The sequence below is a fragment of the Aethina tumida genome, chromosome 1 (genome assembly GCF_024364675.1).
Source record: "Aethina tumida isolate Nest 87 chromosome 1, icAetTumi1.1, whole genome shotgun sequence".
Taxonomy (NCBI): Eukaryota; Metazoa; Arthropoda; class Insecta; order Coleoptera; family Nitidulidae; genus Aethina; species Aethina tumida.
This window is the reverse complement of record NC_065435.1, coordinates 1,922,333-1,942,317: the sequence shown is the minus strand read 5'-3', so window position 1 is coordinate 1,942,317 and position 19,985 is coordinate 1,922,333. Positions and strand designations below refer to the sequence as shown.

Sequence of the window (19,985 nt, the reverse complement as noted above, 5' to 3'; positions counted from 1 at the left end):
TTTTAGAGATAATTTAATATATGTATCACATATAATATATTTTTATTATATTGCTAAATATTGATTTTAAACATATTAAAGGTAAATTGAGTTGATTGAATTTTTGTGGTAAGCATCGTGTATTACGAAAAATTGGACCTGTACAAAGATTTATTATTACAAAATTATATAAATGAATAAAAGTCATGAAATTTTTTAGAAATTTACCAGAAATTAATTCTTATAGTCAATTTTAGGAAAATTTAATTATTCTATCTATTCAAAATAAAAAAATTACACAAATTATTTCAAAAATTTTTGAGGTCAGTGGCTTTGTATTACGTAAAAATAAATCTGTAGAAAGTTTTATTGATCATCAAAAATAAATAAATGAATAAAAAAGTTATTACACTTTTGAAATTTGCCAGAAGTCTATTTTTATAGTTAGTTTTACATAAATTAAATTATACTTTTGATTCGAAATAAAAAATTACACAAATCTATTTTTATAGTTAGTTTTAAGTAAACTGAGTAAAACTTCATTTGAAATTAAAAAAGTTATACCAAATATTTCAAAATTTTTTGAGGTCAGTATTACGTAAAAATGAAACTGTAGAACTATAGACTTGTGTAGAAATATTCGCAAGAGCCAAAGACAACCAATTTGGGACCTCCAATTTACGCAAAGACTAATAATGAATTTACTTAAAACGAATCACGCCATTTATGTCGATTTTGCACACTTCACAATTTTATTAATCAAGTCCAAGGCAAAAAAAAAATGTTACGGTCGTCCTATATAAAAAGGGACGAATTCTCATCTCCTCATCTTTCTTCCCAGTTTTCTATACACTCAAAAGGGGTCCCTTAAATCGCAATATCACTGCGGGTTTATTAAGATTTGAATACTGTTTCTGTGAGGTATATTTTTTTTTCGGTTTTTATTTGAATTTAAAAATAGTGCGATGAATAAATGATTTTCGGGTGTTGCGTTTTGTGGGAACGCGTAAATCTGTACAAACACGTTTTATTTATCTATACGATTTACATTGGTGAACGGTGACAAATGGATTTGAACTTGTTTTGAATTCTATACGTGTATAGATAAATATTGTGATGAGATATCACACGAAATTAACTGCAATTGGTTTCGATCAATTTTTAATATTTTTAATAGTTTACAATCGTAAAACAATTTCGATATAAAATGGTAGTTTAAAATGAATATTACTTGAACGAAAGGCAATTACGGTAACAATATAATTCGACATAATAGGAATAATTTACAATGGAAAATTTATTACCATAAATGTGTTGTTATTCCCTTTCATTTTTCATTTTCTAGAAAAATAGATTTCATACAATTGATATTTATTAAATGTTCGTGAATGTTGACAACAAATGTGTGGTCTATTGATACCATACATTGTTTAAAAGTGAAGAAATTCATGAAAAAATTATTATTATAAAATTACTTAAATTCTACATATTTTATTTAAAACGTAATACGAAAAAACTAATTAATTAATAAAGAAATTATTAATAAATTTAGTTTTATTATGTTCTCAAACAATATTACTTTGTTAATTTTAATGTTAATAATGTTTTTGTTTTGTATGTTATTTATTTCTTTATTATTTCATTTTGAATTGAAATATTAATAAAGAAATGTTTTGGATTCACTCTTTCGGAATTTATTGGATAATAAAAATAAGTCCTTTGATCAATATTACTTGTTTGTCAATTCATGTCGCGTAAATGTATGTCCGTATTAAATTTCTTTGAAGTGAAAATCTATTATAAACTTCATAGTTTACTCTATTAAATTTAGTCAACTTCAATACGATGAGCTATTTCACTTGCAGTATATTTAAATACAAAATAATGTAAAATATTGGTGGATGCGCCGGGTGTATTTATGTGTGTACAATAATGACTTTTATTAAAGCAAGTTTTTAAAATATTTAATGTTTTAGCGTTAACTATTTCATTTAATGTGAAATGTAAAAAAATCACATTAATTTACTATTTTTAATTTACACACAAAGTACTACAATTTTATGTCTATAAAATGTTTCATATATTTTTCTGAAATGAGCTGAGACTTTTAACAATTAAATTTGTGTTATTTAATTTAACATTAACCCTTTGTATAATATCCTTTTTTCTTTCTAATTTACCAGTTGGTAAACGTAAAGTTAACATATTACATTTTGTATATTTTTATGACATATTTTTTATTAAAATGAATTTACTGTCTCTCTAAAACTAAAGAGGTGGCAATGTTTTAAACAATGTAAAAAAATTTTTTGCTCTCTTTAATTATTATGTCAATTCGTTACTGAATAAACGATGATATATTTCTGCTGCTAGATATGTCAGAACAGATAATTTATTTCTGCTGAATTCGTAGAATTATTGTCACTTCGGTTACTTTTGGCATAGGTGTCTCATACCACATGTTATATGTTATCTACAGATTCTCTGATAATAAAGAATATCTCCTCGATAGGACTTTTAACTTTTATTTCATTTAAAATTTTCTAAAATAGTGAAATATAAAAAGTAAAGTAAAATATGTATAAAATATAATTATTTTCTAATAACTCAGAGGTTTTTGAGCCCCTAGCAGTAATTTTAGAAACATTAAAATATTTCACAATATTTTTCATTACATTATTTGGCCACCTAATATCATATTACATTGTTATTAAATGTAATACAAGTAATAAATATTTTTTACAATTTAAACATTTTAAATTTTGTCTAGAAAGCGCTAAAAAATTACATAAACATAATTCAAAGTACACGTTTACGTATCAAATGAATAATATAACAAATAACTTTTCGCTGATCAATAAAACTTGTTTGTCAGTCCAGGTCGTATAAAAAGTGCATAAAACTTCCATAATCTTAATTTCGATGTAAACACATTAAACGTTAGACAAAATTTATCGTAAATTTAGCGAAAAATTTTGACGGAACCTCAAAATAGAGTGATTTACGTGCGGGCTAATAAAGTTATTGGTTTATATGCAAATCAATTATTGGGGTTGGCCTAATAAACCGTTAATGCTGTAGTTAATTTCGTGGCGCGTACAATCCCCATCGAAATGTGCGGTAAACACTATTATAAATAAATCAATTAGCGATACGTATTTCCATTAATTGAAATGCATTGTTTATGTATAATAATATTGAGCGGTTATCGATATAGCAATTTAGGTCGTGTCAAAAATGTTTATTGTCAACACACTAGACGGGATGTAAATGAGGCGAAAGCGGAACGGCGTTTATGGAGTGTGTAGGAGAGAAGTGTGAAATTTTCGTCAGCACGTCCGCAGCAAAAAAAAAAAGCAAAAAAGGTTTCGATGATGTTGCATTAATAAATTAATGAAAAAAATCCGTAATGGGATTGAAAGTGGAGTGGAAAAATGTTCGCGAATACGGATCAGAAATTGTTTTTGTATTACAACAAACAGATCAGCAGTCATTTGTGTGATTTATCCGAGGTTATACAAACATTAAAGGTAAACCGAGCAACGCGGTAGCTTGTTAAAAATCCAATCATTATTTTTTTTTTTTTTCTTCTTTCATTTTTGTTCAAACCCAATGTCGGCATATTTTTTATTATTCCCGTACTTTATTGCATTTGTATATTAATTTGAGGTATTGATCAACTGAATAAATTTAGGTCATGTTAATATTAGATTTGTGTAAAAACTTCTTCAAAAATTATTCGTATTTGGTTTGTGCTTTGATCAATAAAGTAGCTTATCAATTCAGGTCATGTGTAACCTACTTTCGGGATCTTAATTACAAGTAAATAACACACATGTACCAAGAGGCAGCACGAAACTTGCAATTGTCTTTGGTTCATTTTTAAATAAAATTGATAGTAGTATTGGAGGGTGGAATAATATAATTTAAGCCAGTGAAATAGTGCTTATAGTAAATAAGTTAGATGGCATAAGCGTTGAATGTAAATGAATAGAAATTAGAATGTATGTGCGGGATAGAGTTATAGGAGTCAAGAAGTGCTCGTAATTGGTTTGGGTTTGAATACTGTTGTTGATTTAGGCGTACAAAACAGGGAATGGCTTTGTAATCAAAGGAAATACCATGACAGTTTGTACCTTCGAGAAGTTTTTAATGATCTTACGTGTAAAAAAGATCAGATCATAAAGCTTGGAATTGTTTTAATAACTAATATTGTTGTCAAATTAAATATGAGCGTGCATCTAATAGTTTATTTAAAATAATAGTTTAAACACAGAAATTGATAGTAAATAACATCAGAGCACGGAGCTTACAATTGTTTCTAGATAAAATCGACAAATGAAAGAAAGTTCATGAATATGGTGGAGTTGTATTGTTTGTACCTTGAAAAATTTGTTAGAGGTTAATGTTGTCTACAGAATACAAAGGGTCCCCTATGTTAAAATCCATATGTCGCCATTACTTGATCCTACACAAAATTTATATTTAAATTTATATTTAAATTAAATTAGAAGATATCGAAGGTTAAAATTTGAAGAATTAAACAAAATTTTTTTTACTTCTAAATTTTATAACTCATGCGAATATCTTCTAAATGGTTAAAGTAATCAACAACAAAAGACCTTTTTTGTAGAACATTTAATTTCTTACAAAGATATGTGTTGCGCATTTTATAATATTTATTTATCTATGAATAATTTCTTATACTTGTGATGATAAATGATGAAAGTACGTTTTTAAATAATATTTCGATACCACAAAATATATTGACCGATAGTATATAATTTAGTCAAATAGTCCTTATAATATAAATTATAGTATACGCTTTGAATCTAAATGAGCAGGAACTAGAATGTATGAGTGAAGGATAGAGACATATGAGGCAAGAAGTATTTGCAATTGGTTTAGGTTTGAATAATGTTGTTGATTTAAGCGGATAAAGGAAATAATGGCTTTGTAATCAAGAGAAAGACCATGAATAAGTTTATTAGTAGCTAATATTGTCTATAGAATAAAGAGTGTGCATTTGGTTTATTTAAAACAATATTTTATCACTAAATTATTGTTAATATAGAGTCACATTCAAAATTAACAAATAGACTTATTTATCAAGACAGTTTTTACAATGTAATGAATATTGGACTAAATTAATTAAAATATAAAAGAAATTTTCAAGATTTAATAATTATTTGCTTCATTTATATTTATTAGTAGTATAAGATATTGAATCTAAATAAGCACAAACTAGAATGTATGTGTAAAGTATAGACGAATAGGAACCAAGAAGTATTGTCAATTGGTTTAGATTTGAATAGTGTTGTTGATATAGACGGATAAAGCAAAGAATGACTTTGCAATCAAAGGACATATCATGAATATGTTACAGATGAACAGTTTGTACCTTCAAAGGTATATTGTTGCCTATAGAATATAGAGGGTGCATCTAGTATTTCATCTGAAATATTTTATCAACAATATGTAATGTTGAATTGTAATATTATACAATCATACACAGTATTAAGAAATTGTTGTAATAAAAACTAAAATTATTTCTATTAAACAGAAAATTGTTAAGACTCAATATGAAAATTGTAAATTTATATAAAAATTGGCTGTAATATTGTTTAACAATTATTTATTTTATTTTTGATCAATGGAACTAATTTAAGTAAATAACACAAGAGCACGAAGCTTACAATTGTTTTTAGCTAGTTTTTAGACACTATAAAAATATATTGAGCGATAGTATATAATTTAGGTCACTGAAATAGTAAGTTAGGTGGTACAAGCATCGAGTCTAAATGAACAGAAACTGGAATATATGTGTGAAGGATAGAAACACAGGGACTAAGAAATATTTGCAATCGGTTTAGCCTTGAATACTGCTGTTGATTTAGGTGGATAATAAAAACAAATAAGCAATTTTGAAATTTGTTGTAGATCTATTTTTAAGCATTAATAATTTCGATTATATAATCATTCTATAAATAAATTGGGACGGTTTAAAAAATAATAAAAATTAATTTTCAAAGTGGGATTTATCATGAATTTAATTATTTTTAAAGAATTAACAACAATTTGGCTTTTATTTGTATTTGTTATTAATTCAGGTTATGTAAAACCTACTTTGATAATCATAATTAAAAGTAAATGACATACTTTTAACAAAATATCAAAGCACGAAACTTGCAATTGTTTTTAGTTCATTTTCACATACTATAAATATATATGGAGCTAGAGTATAAAATAATTTAGGTCAGTGAAACAGGCTCACAATATAAGTTAGAAAGTATAAGCATTGAATCTAAATGAGGGGAAACTAGAATATATGTGTGAGGAATAAAGTCATAGGAGCCGAGAAGTGTTTGCAATTGGTTTGGATTTGAATACTGTTGTTTTTGATTTAGGTGGATAAAACGGAGGATGGTTTTGTATTCAGGGGAAACACCACGAATATGGTACAGTTGAGTAGTTCATACGTTCAGTTTATCAGTACACAAACATACAAACATCAAGTTTGGAATTAAAACATATACTAATTATATCTTGCATAAAACTAATTTATCAATTCAGGCAATGTAAAAACCTAAACTATTTTACAAATATTAATTAGAAGTAGATACGTAGATGTAAAAAAGATCAGAGCATTTAACCTACAATTGTTTTTAGTTAATTTTAAAATATTATGCGAATGTTCTTTAATATTTTTTGTAAAGATTTAATAAAAATAGTTTTGTTATATAAACTAGAAACTCAATTATTTTTAAAGATTCAACAATAACGTTGTATTTTAATTGTACCAGATTTTGATCAGTAAATCTCAGTTATAAATTCAGGTCATGTAAAACCTAATTTGGGAGTCATAATTAGGGCCAAATAATACACACGTAACAAAAGACCAGAGCACAAAGCTAGCAATTGTTTTTAGTTAATTTTCAAAGACCATAAACATATATTGAGCGATAGTATAACATAATTTAGGTCAGTGAAATAGTGCTTATAAGTTATATGGTATAAGCGTTGAATCTAAATGAGCAGAAATTAGAATATATGTGTGGGATAGAGCCATAGGAGCCAAGAAGTGTTCGCAATTGGTCTGGATGTGAATAGTGTTGTTGATTTAGGCTGGATAAAGCAGAGAATGGCTTTGTAATCAAAAACGATGAATATAGTACAGACAGACAGTTTGTATTTCAAAAAGTTTATTAGTCGACGTACGTGGATAAAAATTATGAAGCTTGTAATCGTTCTCGTTTGATTTTTGGACATTTAACTATCGTGGATGCAACTGAAAAAACGATTTTTAATGACAAAAACAAAGATGAAACAAGTAATAGTATTAATAACTATATTACTTTGTTAAATCAGTCTTCACATTGAAACAAACTAAAACTAAAACATGAAGAATTTTATTTTTTACATCCTAGGTTATGTCTTCTGTGCCTCAAAGTCGATAATAATAAATACATAATTGTTAAAGTATACATTAATTAACACAAATTAAAGAAATTCAGATTTTCTTAACTAAATTTCTGTTTAAATAAAAAATTATGACTAAAAGTGTCATCCTAGGTTACGCCTTCTGTGCCTCAAAGTCGATAATAATAAGTACATAATTCTTAAAGTATACACTAATTAAAACAAATTAATGAAATCAGATTATCTTAAATAATATCTTAATTAAATTTTTGTTTAAATAAATAAATTATGGCTCAAAGTGTCGACTTTAAATTTATGTCAGAATTGGCTAAGATGTTTTTTATGTAGATAATTTTATTTAAATAAGGTTTAAAAGTAATTTATATTTTATTTGTGCTTGTTAAATTTAAAGTTTTGATCAATAAAACCAACTCATCAATTCAGGTCGTTCGAAATCTTAATTAAAGTAGATAACATGCACGTAACAGGAGTTCCAGAACTCGAAACTTACAATTGTCTTCAGTCAATTTTCAGATCCGGTAAATTAAATATTGAAAGACAGAATAAGATAATTTAGGTCAGAGAAATGGTGGTTATGGTAAATAAGTTAGACGTTGTAAGTGTTGAATGCAAATGAGCAGAAATTGGAAATGCATGTGCGGAGGATAGAGCCATAGGAGCCAAGAAGTGTTCGCAATTGGTTCGAGTTTGAATAGTGCTGTTGATTTAGGCGGATAAAATAGATAATGGCTTTGTAATCAAAGGAAAGACCATGGATATGGTACAGATGAATAGTTTGTACCTTCAAAAGGTTTATTAGTAAACGTACAGGACCAATATTGATCGTGGCTGGGCGTGGTTTTCAGTCTTACACGATTTGTCCTATATTTAATGATCAATCAAAGAAAAATACGGCCGTTGACACCGTTTCGTGAGCATATGTTCGTGTGAATTAGTTTTAAGAAATGGCAAAGTTGCAAGACGGCGTCTGGAGTTGCGCAAAGCGACGTCGGCTTGTCAACACACCAACGGACGTACCGGTGACCGGCAAACGTTTTCTTGGTTGTTTTCGTGGTAACCAGGAGACGGAGCGCGATCGGGAATCGTTCGCCAATTTGTTTTTGTTTATTGGTAAGACCGTGGACCGCTACGCCCACAACTCCGCCGTCTACATCTACGAATTTATGTTGCGTGTGCATCGGTAGATGGATAAAGGCAATGAAAACGGCGCTGGAGCGTCGAAAGTGGGCGTGAGACAAATTCAATTGTTGGCGGTACAAAACCGTTCAAAGCAATTATAATCGGATCGGCCGATCCGACGCAATGATCATTTCAAGTCTTCATTAAGATATTGTTCTTACCGGGACAGTACAACGATGGATCCATAACAACAAAATTGAATTTGTTTATTCGAAAGAAAAACTAAAGAACATTCGCTCTCCATTTCGGGACCACTGACATTACAAATACAAACTCCGATACGCGGCTATTAAATTAATTTAATGAACACAGTCAACATTATTCTATCACTTGAACATCGTTTTTTCCCCGTTGAAATTTGCCAGCGCGTTTTTGGAGCCTCACCCCGCATTACATCGGTGGCGAACAAACTTCTAAAAGCGACGACCGCCGGCGTCTGGAAGTCTACTGCACAACGCCATCGCGTGGACCCCAACAACACTACCCCCAAAACAACTACCGGTTTCATGAAACACCACCACCACCACCACCCCCACACACATACGCAGACGACGGTCCCCCGAACGCGCTCCCTCGGCTCCCGCTGCATTCGCTCGCCGCCCTCGTTCCCTCCCTTTCATTCCCATTTACATCACGACCCTCGTCCCTGCACCCGGTCGAAAAACAACCCCTCCCCCTTCCTCCCGGACTTCGCGTGGACCGTGGACGTTTATTTTTGTCCGTTTTTCCCTTTGGTAGCGATACGTTCGAAACTGGATTAACTGGTGATTTTTCCTAAGGGCATGTGTGATTAGCTGGGTCAGTCATTAACTCTTGTCTTGACTTGTCCCTATTGATCTCGACCACCGCAATACAAACATTGGCATTCGCTCATCCGTATAGTCATTCGATCTGTCAACGGGCTTTTTCTGTTTTACTATCGAATTAAGCTCTTCATTTGTGGTTTTTAACTTGCGTAACAAAATTTACTTAAATGAAAATTTTCACATATGTATGTATATTTTGCAGTGTATTAAAATTTCAGGATTAAGGATTTTACTATTTGTTTGGTCTTAATCGATAATTTATACAAAATTAGCTTCTTACTAATGGCTCTTTCAAAATAAAAATTATCACCATTATATTTCGTGTTTTCCTCAAAATGACATTTTTTTAAACATTTTTTTATTTGTAGCATATTAAAATTTTAGTTTTAAATTTGACAAATTTTTAGTCAAAGGTCACCACTATAAGACATAATTGAGAATTTAGTCCTTTTTAACAAAAAGTGGTTTCAATTTTCCTATAATAACAAAATTTTTCAAAAATATATGAGGACATAATTGATAATTTATGTAACACCAGTTTTCAAAAAAATATCGTTCTTTCAAAATAAATATTTTCACCAATAGATTTCAAACTTCAAAATTATAATAATTATAAATAAATAAATAATAATTATTATTATTGCAGTTATATAGTAGTTAAAATTTCAGTTTTAAAGATTTAACTAATTGTCAATTAAATTTGATGACATTAATCTTCTCACCAATAGTATCACGAAGTATAGATATCACGAAGTATAAACTGATAATTTATAAAAAGCCAGTTTCCAACTAAATATAGTTCTTTAAAAATAAAATTTATTACCATTAGATTTTATACTTTATGTAAAACAAAAATTTCAAAATTAAATATTTTGAAGTAAGTTAAAATTTTAATTTTAAAGATTTAACTATTTTTCAATTAAATTTAATGAAATTAACCTCCATCACCAATGGAATGTAAAAGACATAACTGACATATTTTGCAGTAAGTTAAAATAAATTTCGCTTTTAAAGATTTAAATATTCTTTTGTTAGAATAAAATTAGACATACCATGATGACATATATCATTAATTATTATTATTAATATTTTCTGGTTTAAAATATGAATAAAAATTATAATTAAATATATTTAAAACAAGAAACACTTTGAAAATATTTTAAATAAACAATTAATACATTTTATATCAGAAAACGACATATTTTAGTATAAAAATAAATTTAAATAGATTATTAGCTATAAATGATGTTTTACATTTTTAATTGTTATCTTTTAAATTACAATAATATTATTCAAAAATATAAAATACATATATTTTGCAACACAAATAATTTTGTGCATTACTTTAAAGACAATTTAGGTTGTCATTTGAAGTAAGAATACATTAAAGTATTAAAAATATTGTCTGGAAAGAAGCAGTTAGAAAATTTCAACTTCAGACATTTAAACTAGTGTCTTTGTCTCTCTGTAAATACCCATGAATAATTCGTATCTGAAACTATAAATTCTAAATTTAATTTAAAATCGACCATTGCTCTGTACGTTGAACTGCATAGAAAAAAAAAAGAATAACTTAATCCAACGAATATGAAGACGGCGTAATTGAAAATATTCGTTTCGTTTATTTGTCGTTTAACGTGCGCCCGAATCATATTTTTCCATAGCCTTTTTATTCATATCCAGAAATCCCGTATTGTCTGCGGGAGTATTCCGCTCGAGAAACTCCTCCCGGACGAGATTTCGAACTGTCTTAGCGTCGAGTGCGAAAGATAAAATTGAATGGAACCAGTTTACCGGTGTCTTTTTATCCGTTGCACAACTGGGGCGTGACCGAATTCGCGTCGCGATTACATTTCGGGGGGGTGGCGCCGTCAATGGTTCCGGCGACGGTTTGCGATTGAAAGAATCGCGAACGGTCTCTTGTTAATTGAAACACAGATTCCGGCCACTAATTAACGGTCGCTTTGTGCACGACCGACGTCGACGTTCTACGCGATCGTTTTTTCGACGCGAGCGGCGATAGTCCCGGTGGGAGATGGAAAAAAACGACTAATTGAAAATGAGGCTCTTTTTGTTTGTACAATTCCGTTTCGCTTTGCAGCCGCAAACTTTATTTTTAGACCGGTGCATCCACTTCTCGATTGAGTCTTGAAAATGGTGGATGCGCCTGTTTATTACTTTTGGTGGATGCGCACATTTATTAATTTAGGTAGATGTGCATGTTTGTTAATTTTGGTGAATGCGCCTGTTTATTAATTTTGACGGATGCGCATTATTGTTAATTTTGGTGGATGCGCCTATTTGTTAATTTTGGTGAATGCGCATGTTTGTCAATTTTGGTGGATGTGTCTGCTTGTTAATTTTGGTGGATGCGCCTGTTTGTTAATTTTGGTGGATACGCCAATCATTCAAAATTCAATTAAACCATTTTAATGCTAAGAAATAATACTTAACTTTAATGTGAGATTAACTACGTTTATTTGTAAATAAAGGAATTCTTAAGCTAAATTTAAATAAATAATTTAAAGGAAATGCGGCATTATTGAAATATTTAGTAGTCCTTACGTGCAGTCGGTTTACTTATGCTGTAAATTCTCTAAAGGCGTGTTTGTTCGAGAATTCGTCACCAATGGGGTTTCAAAGCTTCTCACTATTGACTGATACAAACGATAAAACACTATAAAGCCATTCCGATGTTCTCGTGTACTTTTACTTATATAGTGTGTAACACTTAAAGTGAAACATATTTTGCAACGCGTTTGAAATATCAAAAAGTTGAAGACAAGACACAGTTTATATACACGACGTGATGTAGGATATGTGATTCTCTTTTCATCCATTTCACTTAAGAACGGATAGAGTTCTACCCATTATCTAGATAACCACTCTACAAAACGTAGTCAATAAATATAAATAAAAACTTTCGACAATGGTAGCACAAGAATCATTACCTCTATCAGAGCTTCCAGTGCCTACTCAAACTTTATTGAAAAAGTTATTCAGAATATAAATGATAATTCAAGAATCACTACTTCTATCAAATTTTAGATTGTCAATAAAAATGTTTTTTAAGTCACTCAGATAATTATAAAATAATCATTTTTGAATAAAACATTTCATAAGCCCTAATTTTTAAAAGTGTTTTCTATTTGTTTTGTTCTCTACAGAGAAAACTGGAAAATTATTAAAATGAAAAGTTAAAATGCTAATTTTGACTTGACTAAATTAAAATAAAATTTCAGAGTACAATAGTTAAATAAAATACTAAATATAAATGATAGTCTAAGAAAATTTTCTGAAGATTTTAAATTTCATTAAGAAAATTACTTAAAAAATAATTTAAACCTCAAATATCTATTTTTAAATAAAGCTTATACCTATTTTGAGCCTATTTTTAGTTTTCTCTAATTGTTTCCATGTTTGTAAGGAAAACTGTTGAGAATTGGGATACAGTAATTAAAAGAAAACTTAAAATTCTAATTTCGATTTAAAAGTTGATAAAATTTAATAGTAAATTGGGTAAATAATTAAAATAAAATGGTTCAATAAACATTATTTCTATTAAATTTTACATTGTCTACCCAAAGGTTGTTAAAAAAGTGATTCAAAGTATCATTTTAACCCAAAATTTCTATTTTCAAGTAAAACTTATACGTAATTTAAAGTTTGTAATGATCCGCTCTAAATTTTAACAATGTTAATTAACTATGACGTCAACGTGACTCGTATGTTTCCATGGCAACAGAAAAAACAGAGGAAAAATAGGGATAGCAAAAAAGCCTAAAATACGAATTTTATTAAAAAAATAACAATAAAAAGTTCACCAGTTAATTAAAACGAACATTATAAGTAATTAATTAGCATAGCTGTGCTTTTGTGCATTTTTTTACGATAGAAAGCACATTTCCTGCAAGAGCCATGAAATAAATATGTTGTCTGAAAAAGTTTTATTATTTGATTTTATTTCGCTGTCTTTTGCAAGCGTTCAGCTTTTATGCACTCGAGTTCACAAAAATTAACTTCCGCACTTGTTTGCTGATTTGTTGGGCGATTTCCATACGCCCACGTCCAAAAACTTGTTCCAATAGTTTATCATTCCTCTATATTTGTTATTATTCATGCTTTTAACGTTTTATTTTGGGTGATTTTATAATTTTATTTATAAAAATATTCAAGGTATTGAACAAAGTAATATTAAATCTGTAAATTATCCGAAAATACTATTAAAATATTCCAGTTTTTTTAAATGTTAACATGTCGTGTTATAAAATGCTCCATGAAGAATTGAAAAAGTTGTAAAACTTTCCAATTATGAAATATATTGTGTACATAATTAATTTATTGTTCAAACTGAGCTTTTAATTATTTTTAATTGCTTAAAAGCTCGACGGTAATTGAATTTCCAATTTCCAAACTTTCATGATAATGAAACATTTCTAGTTCATCAATGTTGTTTAACATCTATACGTTTAAAACTTTTTGATCGTGTTTAAAAACAGTGTTTTCAGTGAGGTTTACATAATAATCATTTTAGTATAACTGAAATGATTAATTACTAAATGTGGTCCTATTCGAGAGTAAATTATACACGTTTATGTATAGAGACATTTGCAATACCTTTATGGAAATGTACTGCAAACATTCATTTATATAATTTTAGAATATCATTCTGCATAACTTCGAAATAAAGCTCTTTGCTGGAGCATGCATATATTTCGTTCGAATGTTCATGCACAAGATTTATTTCGTACATATTTGCATATTTAACATCTATGTAAATCAATCACCATTTGTGACTGAATGTACATATTATCGTGATGATGCTTCAACAAAATATGTTGATTAATTTAACTTGTTTCAAAAAGAAACTGTGATATATGTATGTACGTACAAAAATAAGTTATGAATAATAAATTAGTCGTTTAAAAAGAACAAAAGCTGGCATAAATATTATTCTGAGCTGTTTTAATAAAATGTATATTGTATAAATTATTTCTTGGATGTTTATCACAAAACTCTTCACGTGGAACATGCTGGAGTTAATAATAAAACTCAGTTGCTAATCAAGTATTTTTATTAAAGGTAAAAGGAAAAACAAACAATCCAAACACACAATTGGTTAAAGCTAATAAGCTAAACACCTCAACTCATCTCTTACCACGTCAGATGAAATCCCATGGCGTTCGCTATGTCAAATAATCCTCTCGACTAATCCAAACTATCCCAGCGATAAATAAATGAAACGTGTAACAAAACAAATAAACGAATGTGGCATGAATTTGTTGTCGATTACGATAAACGGATGCGCCAAATCGCTCGAAAATTCAGAAAGACCGTAAAGTCGTCCGCTTAGGACTAAAATATAAATGGAGATGGACGGACCGATGGAAAGGGAAAGTTGCCAAGAAAATATTTTTAGCACTCCATCCAAGGCAACTGCCACTCAGCCACGATCGTACAGTTGCCTATAAGATAGTTTATCGATTACGAATTGCATTGCTTCGTTTCGTATTAAGTTATTTTTGAGTAAATTGAGAAGATTGATATATTTTGTTTTCTAATTATTCGCTGCCGTAAAATTATTTACAGTTGCTTATTTTGAATATCTTTCAATACACAATAGTGTTGGTCATTATTACAGAAACTTCTACAAATGTTAAATATTTTAGCCATAACTATTTAATGTGAACTATTAAAATACTTTTATTTTATGGAGTTTTATAAAAACTACTATATTCTTATTCTATAAAATGTTACATATATTTTTCTTAATTGAGCTGGACATAAATGTACCTATAACTTTGAAGTTTGAAAATAAAAGATTCCCACTATGAAGCAAATTTGTAGACTTTTACTGTCTCTGTCGTGCATGATGTCTCTCTAAAAATTCAGTCGGATTAAACGGTTTTCGATTGATATACATTATAGTATACATATTTTTTGTTTAAGGTAATAAAAACCAAATAATTGCTAAAATTTCATTTATTGAACAATAATATAAAACAAAAATTGAAAATATATCACATTAAGTTACAGATATTATCAGTCATTTAACGAATACACTGATTCAAAAGTACAATAACTTTACATTCCCAATTTAATAAATATTTTAGTTTCGTTAATAGGTTCCAAAAGTTTAAGGTAGTTTTTATAGAGTACAACAATAACATAAAATTTGGTAAAGTTATAAAATAAAATAAAAAGTCCATTAGGAAATATGTTTAATTACAATATAAATTTTTTTTTAAATAGTGTAGTTCGAGTTATGATATTGCATTCAGTCACACGTTTGTCTATTTTCTCTATTTTATTGTTAAACGTAAAAATAATATAATGTAATAATTTTTATTTATGAATAGAAACAAATTTTATGTATTAATTGTTTCTTATTATTTGATGATTGATAGCGCAAATATTGTCATTATAACAGCCCAAAACTATGATTGTAAAGATTACAAAAGTACAAAATATCTCATAATAAATTACAAATAATAAAATAATATATCACATTAGTTACAATAATACCACTAAGTATAACTGGGAGATGTTCTTAAATGCAATAATATCTAATACTGATCCTTAAACAAAATATAAACAGTTTCCAGGTATTTACATTTTAATAAGTGCAAGCTTAAAAGCCATTATCCAAAAGCTCATGTATCCTAAACTATTCCACTTCTCCCAAATCCCCACAGTATCAGTAGTGGGAGACAAAAGTACTCCAACATAAATCAAATGCAACACAGTTAATATCGACAAAATAAATCGAATAAACATTGATGTATAACTATTTCGTTTATTATCATGATGACACTCTTTGCAGGGATAAATTTTAACGCAAACGCTGAAAGCAGAACAAAGAAACGACCTTGTTTCGAGTTGTATGTAGGAAAAAACTCCCAACAGCAACAAAATCACGGATACCTTCAGGGCGAAGCCGTGGAGGAACGACGACACAATAAATGTTGTCAGTATGGCAATGAATTTTCCGTGGGGCAAGCACGGCTTGTACACATCTGTAACATAACAAGTAAATTTAAGTCAAATTAATTTCAGTTTACTTACGTTTTTTCAAAAACTCATGCATGGGCAGGTTCCAGTTGGTGACCACCGTGGCCAGTGCGTTAGGAAATTCCACGTGCACGGGATTGACGATGTTGTAGGTCCATTTCGTGGGGTCGGACCAAATCTTCGAGTTTTTAAAGCCGGCCGCAAGCATGGATGCCTCGGCCAAATAGGAAATAAAGTAATGGCTGGTTCTCACTGACAAAGCTTCTCTGTATGAGAGCAGCAAACTAAAAAACATTTAATAAAGTATTTTGTCGTAGATTAATGAAGTTGACTCACTTGGGGAACTCATCAGGGATGAGGAAAGTGGTCCAGCAGTTGGAGACTGTGAGAAACAGCAGAGAAATGACTACAGCACGAAACATTCCCAAAATCCATCTCCAGTTCTGTAAAATTATATCAGAATTTGTTTATTTTCATGAATATTATATGGGTTACCTTTCTGGTGGGGTTTAAAAATTGTTTTTGGTACTCTTGGTAAGAAAACCATGGTCCAAATATAATGTTTGGGCCACAAAGTGTGTAACCAAAATATTCTAGAATGTTTGGCACTGTTGTGTGTTTCTGTACTTCAATAAATGACAGTAGTTTCATGGAAAATATCATTAATATGCCCCGAATTTGTAACCAAATTTCTTCTTCAAAAAAACAATGTTCACTGTAATTTTGTCTTATAAGATTTGTGTTTATGTGTATGTTTTAAATACTTACCACAATACTAATGTTAGGATGTAAATACCAGGAATTATAAAGTTATAAGATTTAGTCTTCGTTGTTTTTTCTATGTAATCAATTATCCATAAAAGTGGATAAGATAATAATGCAAAGCCTAGAAATATAATTATCGCTTCATTAGATTCAAGAGAAGTCAACATAAAAATTCCAGACAAACTAGCAATAATGTGGTACATATATTCTGAAGGCAACTCTAAAAATAAAAATGCAAGTAATATAAACAATCAATAAATTACTACATAATTCCTTACGTAAAGATGTCAGAATTCCATAAGTTAAACTTGAACCAATCAATTTAAAAATTACAGGCCAAACACTAAGCAATGAGGGGACAACGCAGTTATATAGCACATCAGAAACATTTTCTTCATATATATTTTCTTCAGTCTCATAAAAATAATCTACAGAGCTAAAAATAGATTAAATTACATATATATATAAATAATTTAACGAGATTTAATTACTCACTCATCCAAATATTCTGATTCTAAAGACATTTTATATCTAATAAAATTAATAAGTTTAAAGAAGTGAATTTATTTATTTGCTTATTGTAGGTTAGGAATTCAAATCGTAAATAGAAAATTAAGAGGGAAATTTAAAAAATAAAAAAGATTAGAAGAAAATTAAAGCAAATTAACAGAAGCATTTAAGTAAACATGAAGTAAGTAATTTAGTATTGAATCCGGATGCCCTTACAATTTATTATTCAATAAATATGGGAATTATTACATCCTGTTTATTTATATTCTGAGTGGACGTTGTTAATAATATTGTTGTACAGATATTTTAATATTCAAGTTTGCATTAATTTATACAAATTATTTACTGAAAATAACAGAGAAATTATTAAATTAAAAATAACATTTAAAAAAATTTGTTTTTACGAATGGACTTGTTTATTTATCTTTGAGGTTATGGCAAAATAATGTCAGTTGTTAACTTTTTATGGCTTAACTTCCGCATTTTTACTACTACAATAAATTTAATGGGACAATGAATGCGACATACACAGTACCAATAATACCAAAAAATTTAAGCAAAAATGAGGCGATTGTTCAAATAGCGGAACTATTAGATCATCTGTCCACAGTAAGTGAAGATCTGTTTAAAAAGATTGATGCGAGACTCGAATCAAACAAAACCAGACTAAACAACATTACAGAACGTGTAGACAATGTTCACACTAAAATTGGTAAACTGAAGGGCGCTAAAAATGCAACACAAGTGTTCTCGAGCAGTAAATATCCTGCTAATGATGTAAACAAAGATTATATTTCTATATTTGAAAATACCGAAGCCTTCCAAATAAAACGGCACAAAATAAAGCATAAGAACTATGTTTCCAACTATGAACCAATTGATAAGATTTCATCATATCAAAATCGAAGTGAAACTAGACAAAGGAAAGTTAAATATGATGGTCTCGGAGATATGCCCATAGACATTGACTGTGTCAACGATTTATTATTATATAACTCAGGAAAGAATTTATACAAAAACTTCGAAATTTCCGACGCACTGAAAGGCCCCCAACATATTAGAGAGGAAGACAACGTGGACGTCTCGGACATCGGCGTTGCCCCATATTCAATTCGAGAAGGAGCTTCAATGAACAAATCAAATGTACAACAATATTTCTATGCGCCAAAAATCGGGGAAGTTCCTGAGTTAGATGTACCTTTAGATTTACCCGATCTTCCTGGAATTGCGGACGATCTGCGATACGAAAACGACAACGCACCAACCATAGCACCTTCAGCTTTGGCCTCTTCAGTCCTGGCCGAATTGCCGGTTATTGAGGAGCCTGTTAAAGAAGACGTTCCTATAGATTTACCTCCGCCTCCGCCTTTGCCCAAAGTCGAGCCAGTTGTGGAAGTAATAAAAGAGGAACCAAAAGAACCAATTGTTATACCACAAGCACCGCCTGTACCGGAGGTTTTACCGAGACCTCCGACGCCTAAACAGGAGGAGGAACCGCAGAAGAAAGTTGACAAACTCCCAGGTCCAGCGATTGATGCCCGGGCGAGTTTAATGGAAGCAATTAGGCAAGCTGGCGGCTCTAATAAGGCCAAATTAAAGTCTGTCATCAAAGAAAGGCCTAAAGAAGTCAATAAACCACCGGTAAATATTATATTTTGTGGCTTAATCTTGTTTAATTAATTTTTTTCAGGCTGGAGATTTAATGGCAGATCTACATTCCAAATTGTCGATGAGGAGGAAAGGAATTTCAGGAACGAAAACCGTCGACAACGATATTCTAGATACCAGTACTGCAATCGGGAAAATCTCTGCTATGATTCCACCCCCAAGTAAGAATGATCTAACTGATTCAACAAATACTGAAGATGAAGACTGGGATGAATGAATAATTGTTATCAAAATTATTACCTTAGGAATATATATATTTTATGATTGTTATATAAAAGTTTTATATGGAATTGTTACTATTTTAAAAATTTTGAGTAAACTGAAATGATGAATTTATACATTTTATATAACCCTGCTGAATAAAATTATGATTGTTGATAATATTGTGTAATAAATCTGAGGAGTGATCCTTAAAAAAATACTTATTCATATGGAAAACAAATTAAAACAATTTTTAAATGTGATATTTGCTTTATTTTCTAGTCATATATACACTATAAATAAAATGATGACATAAATAATGTAGCATAGAGTTTTGTTCAAATCAAAATATATACAATTAAAATAAAATATAAAAAATTGTTCAAATATGGTACAACGATTAAAATTATTATTACTTTGACTTGT

At 29.5% G+C, this 19,985-nt stretch overlaps 3 protein-coding genes across 5 annotated transcripts in view; 1 reads left to right on the top strand and 2 right to left on the bottom strand.

The window, feature by feature from the left end:
• The window catches only part of LOC109601172 (muscle calcium channel subunit alpha-1), a 93,343-nt gene extending 78,613 nt beyond the window's left edge, over positions 1-14,730 (bottom strand). The window contains exon 1 of one of the 3 annotated variants that reach the window (XM_049961894.1): positions 14,563-14,730. Coding sequence is in view for 2 of the 3 variants with exons in the window: in XM_049961896.1 (XP_049817853.1) it covers positions 8,760-8,784 (25 nt within the window). In the remaining variant the exon portion in view is untranslated. Of the gene's footprint in view, positions 1-8,759; positions 8,862-14,562 lie in introns of those variants that run through there. The other 2 variants (XM_049961896.1, XM_049961893.1) reach the window with 2 other exon arrangements.
• Positions 14,731-15,370: 640 nt separating this feature from the next.
• Positions 15,371-17,781, bottom strand: LOC109601042 (protein-serine O-palmitoleoyltransferase porcupine). Its single transcript, XM_020017250.2, has 7 exons — positions 17,676-17,781; positions 17,459-17,616; positions 17,184-17,400; positions 16,911-17,130; positions 16,752-16,858; positions 16,470-16,699; positions 15,371-16,420 (listed from the first exon to the last, which is right to left on the bottom strand). Exons 1-7 carry the CDS (start codon positions 17,702-17,704, stop codon positions 16,014-16,016), a joined length of 1,368 nt encoding a protein of 455 aa, XP_019872809.2. The 5' UTR covers positions 17,705-17,781; the 3' UTR covers positions 15,371-16,013.
• Positions 17,782-18,150: 369 nt separating this feature from the next.
• On the top strand, positions 18,151-19,822 carry LOC109601032 (WASH complex subunit 1). The gene is made up of 2 exons (XM_020017240.2): positions 18,151-19,331; positions 19,381-19,822. Exons 1-2 carry the CDS (start codon positions 18,204-18,206, stop codon positions 19,573-19,575), a joined length of 1,323 nt encoding a protein of 440 aa, XP_019872799.2. The 5' UTR covers positions 18,151-18,203; the 3' UTR covers positions 19,576-19,822.
• The last annotated feature ends 163 nt before the right edge of the window (positions 19,823-19,985 follow it).

Excerpts from the sequence above, each read along its gene's own strand:
- LOC109601042 (XM_020017250.2), bottom strand. The coding sequence starts at position 17,704 with ATGTCTTTAGAATCAGAATATTTGGATGA. Across the intron at positions 16,700-16,751 it reads ATCCCTGATGAGTTCCCCAA|TTTGCTGCTCTCATACAGAG; the intron begins GTGAGTCAACTT and ends AATGTTTTTTAG. Across the intron at positions 16,421-16,469 it reads GCATGAGTTTTTGAAAAAAC|ATGTGTACAAGCCGTGCTTG; the intron begins GTAAGTAAACTG and ends GTTATGTTACAG.
- LOC109601032 (XM_020017240.2), top strand. The coding sequence starts at position 18,204 with ATGAATGCGACATACACAGTACCAATAATACCAAAAAATTTAAGCAAA. Across the intron at positions 19,332-19,380 it reads AAGAAGTCAATAAACCACCG|GCTGGAGATTTAATGGCAGA; the intron begins GTAAATATTATA and ends AATTTTTTTCAG.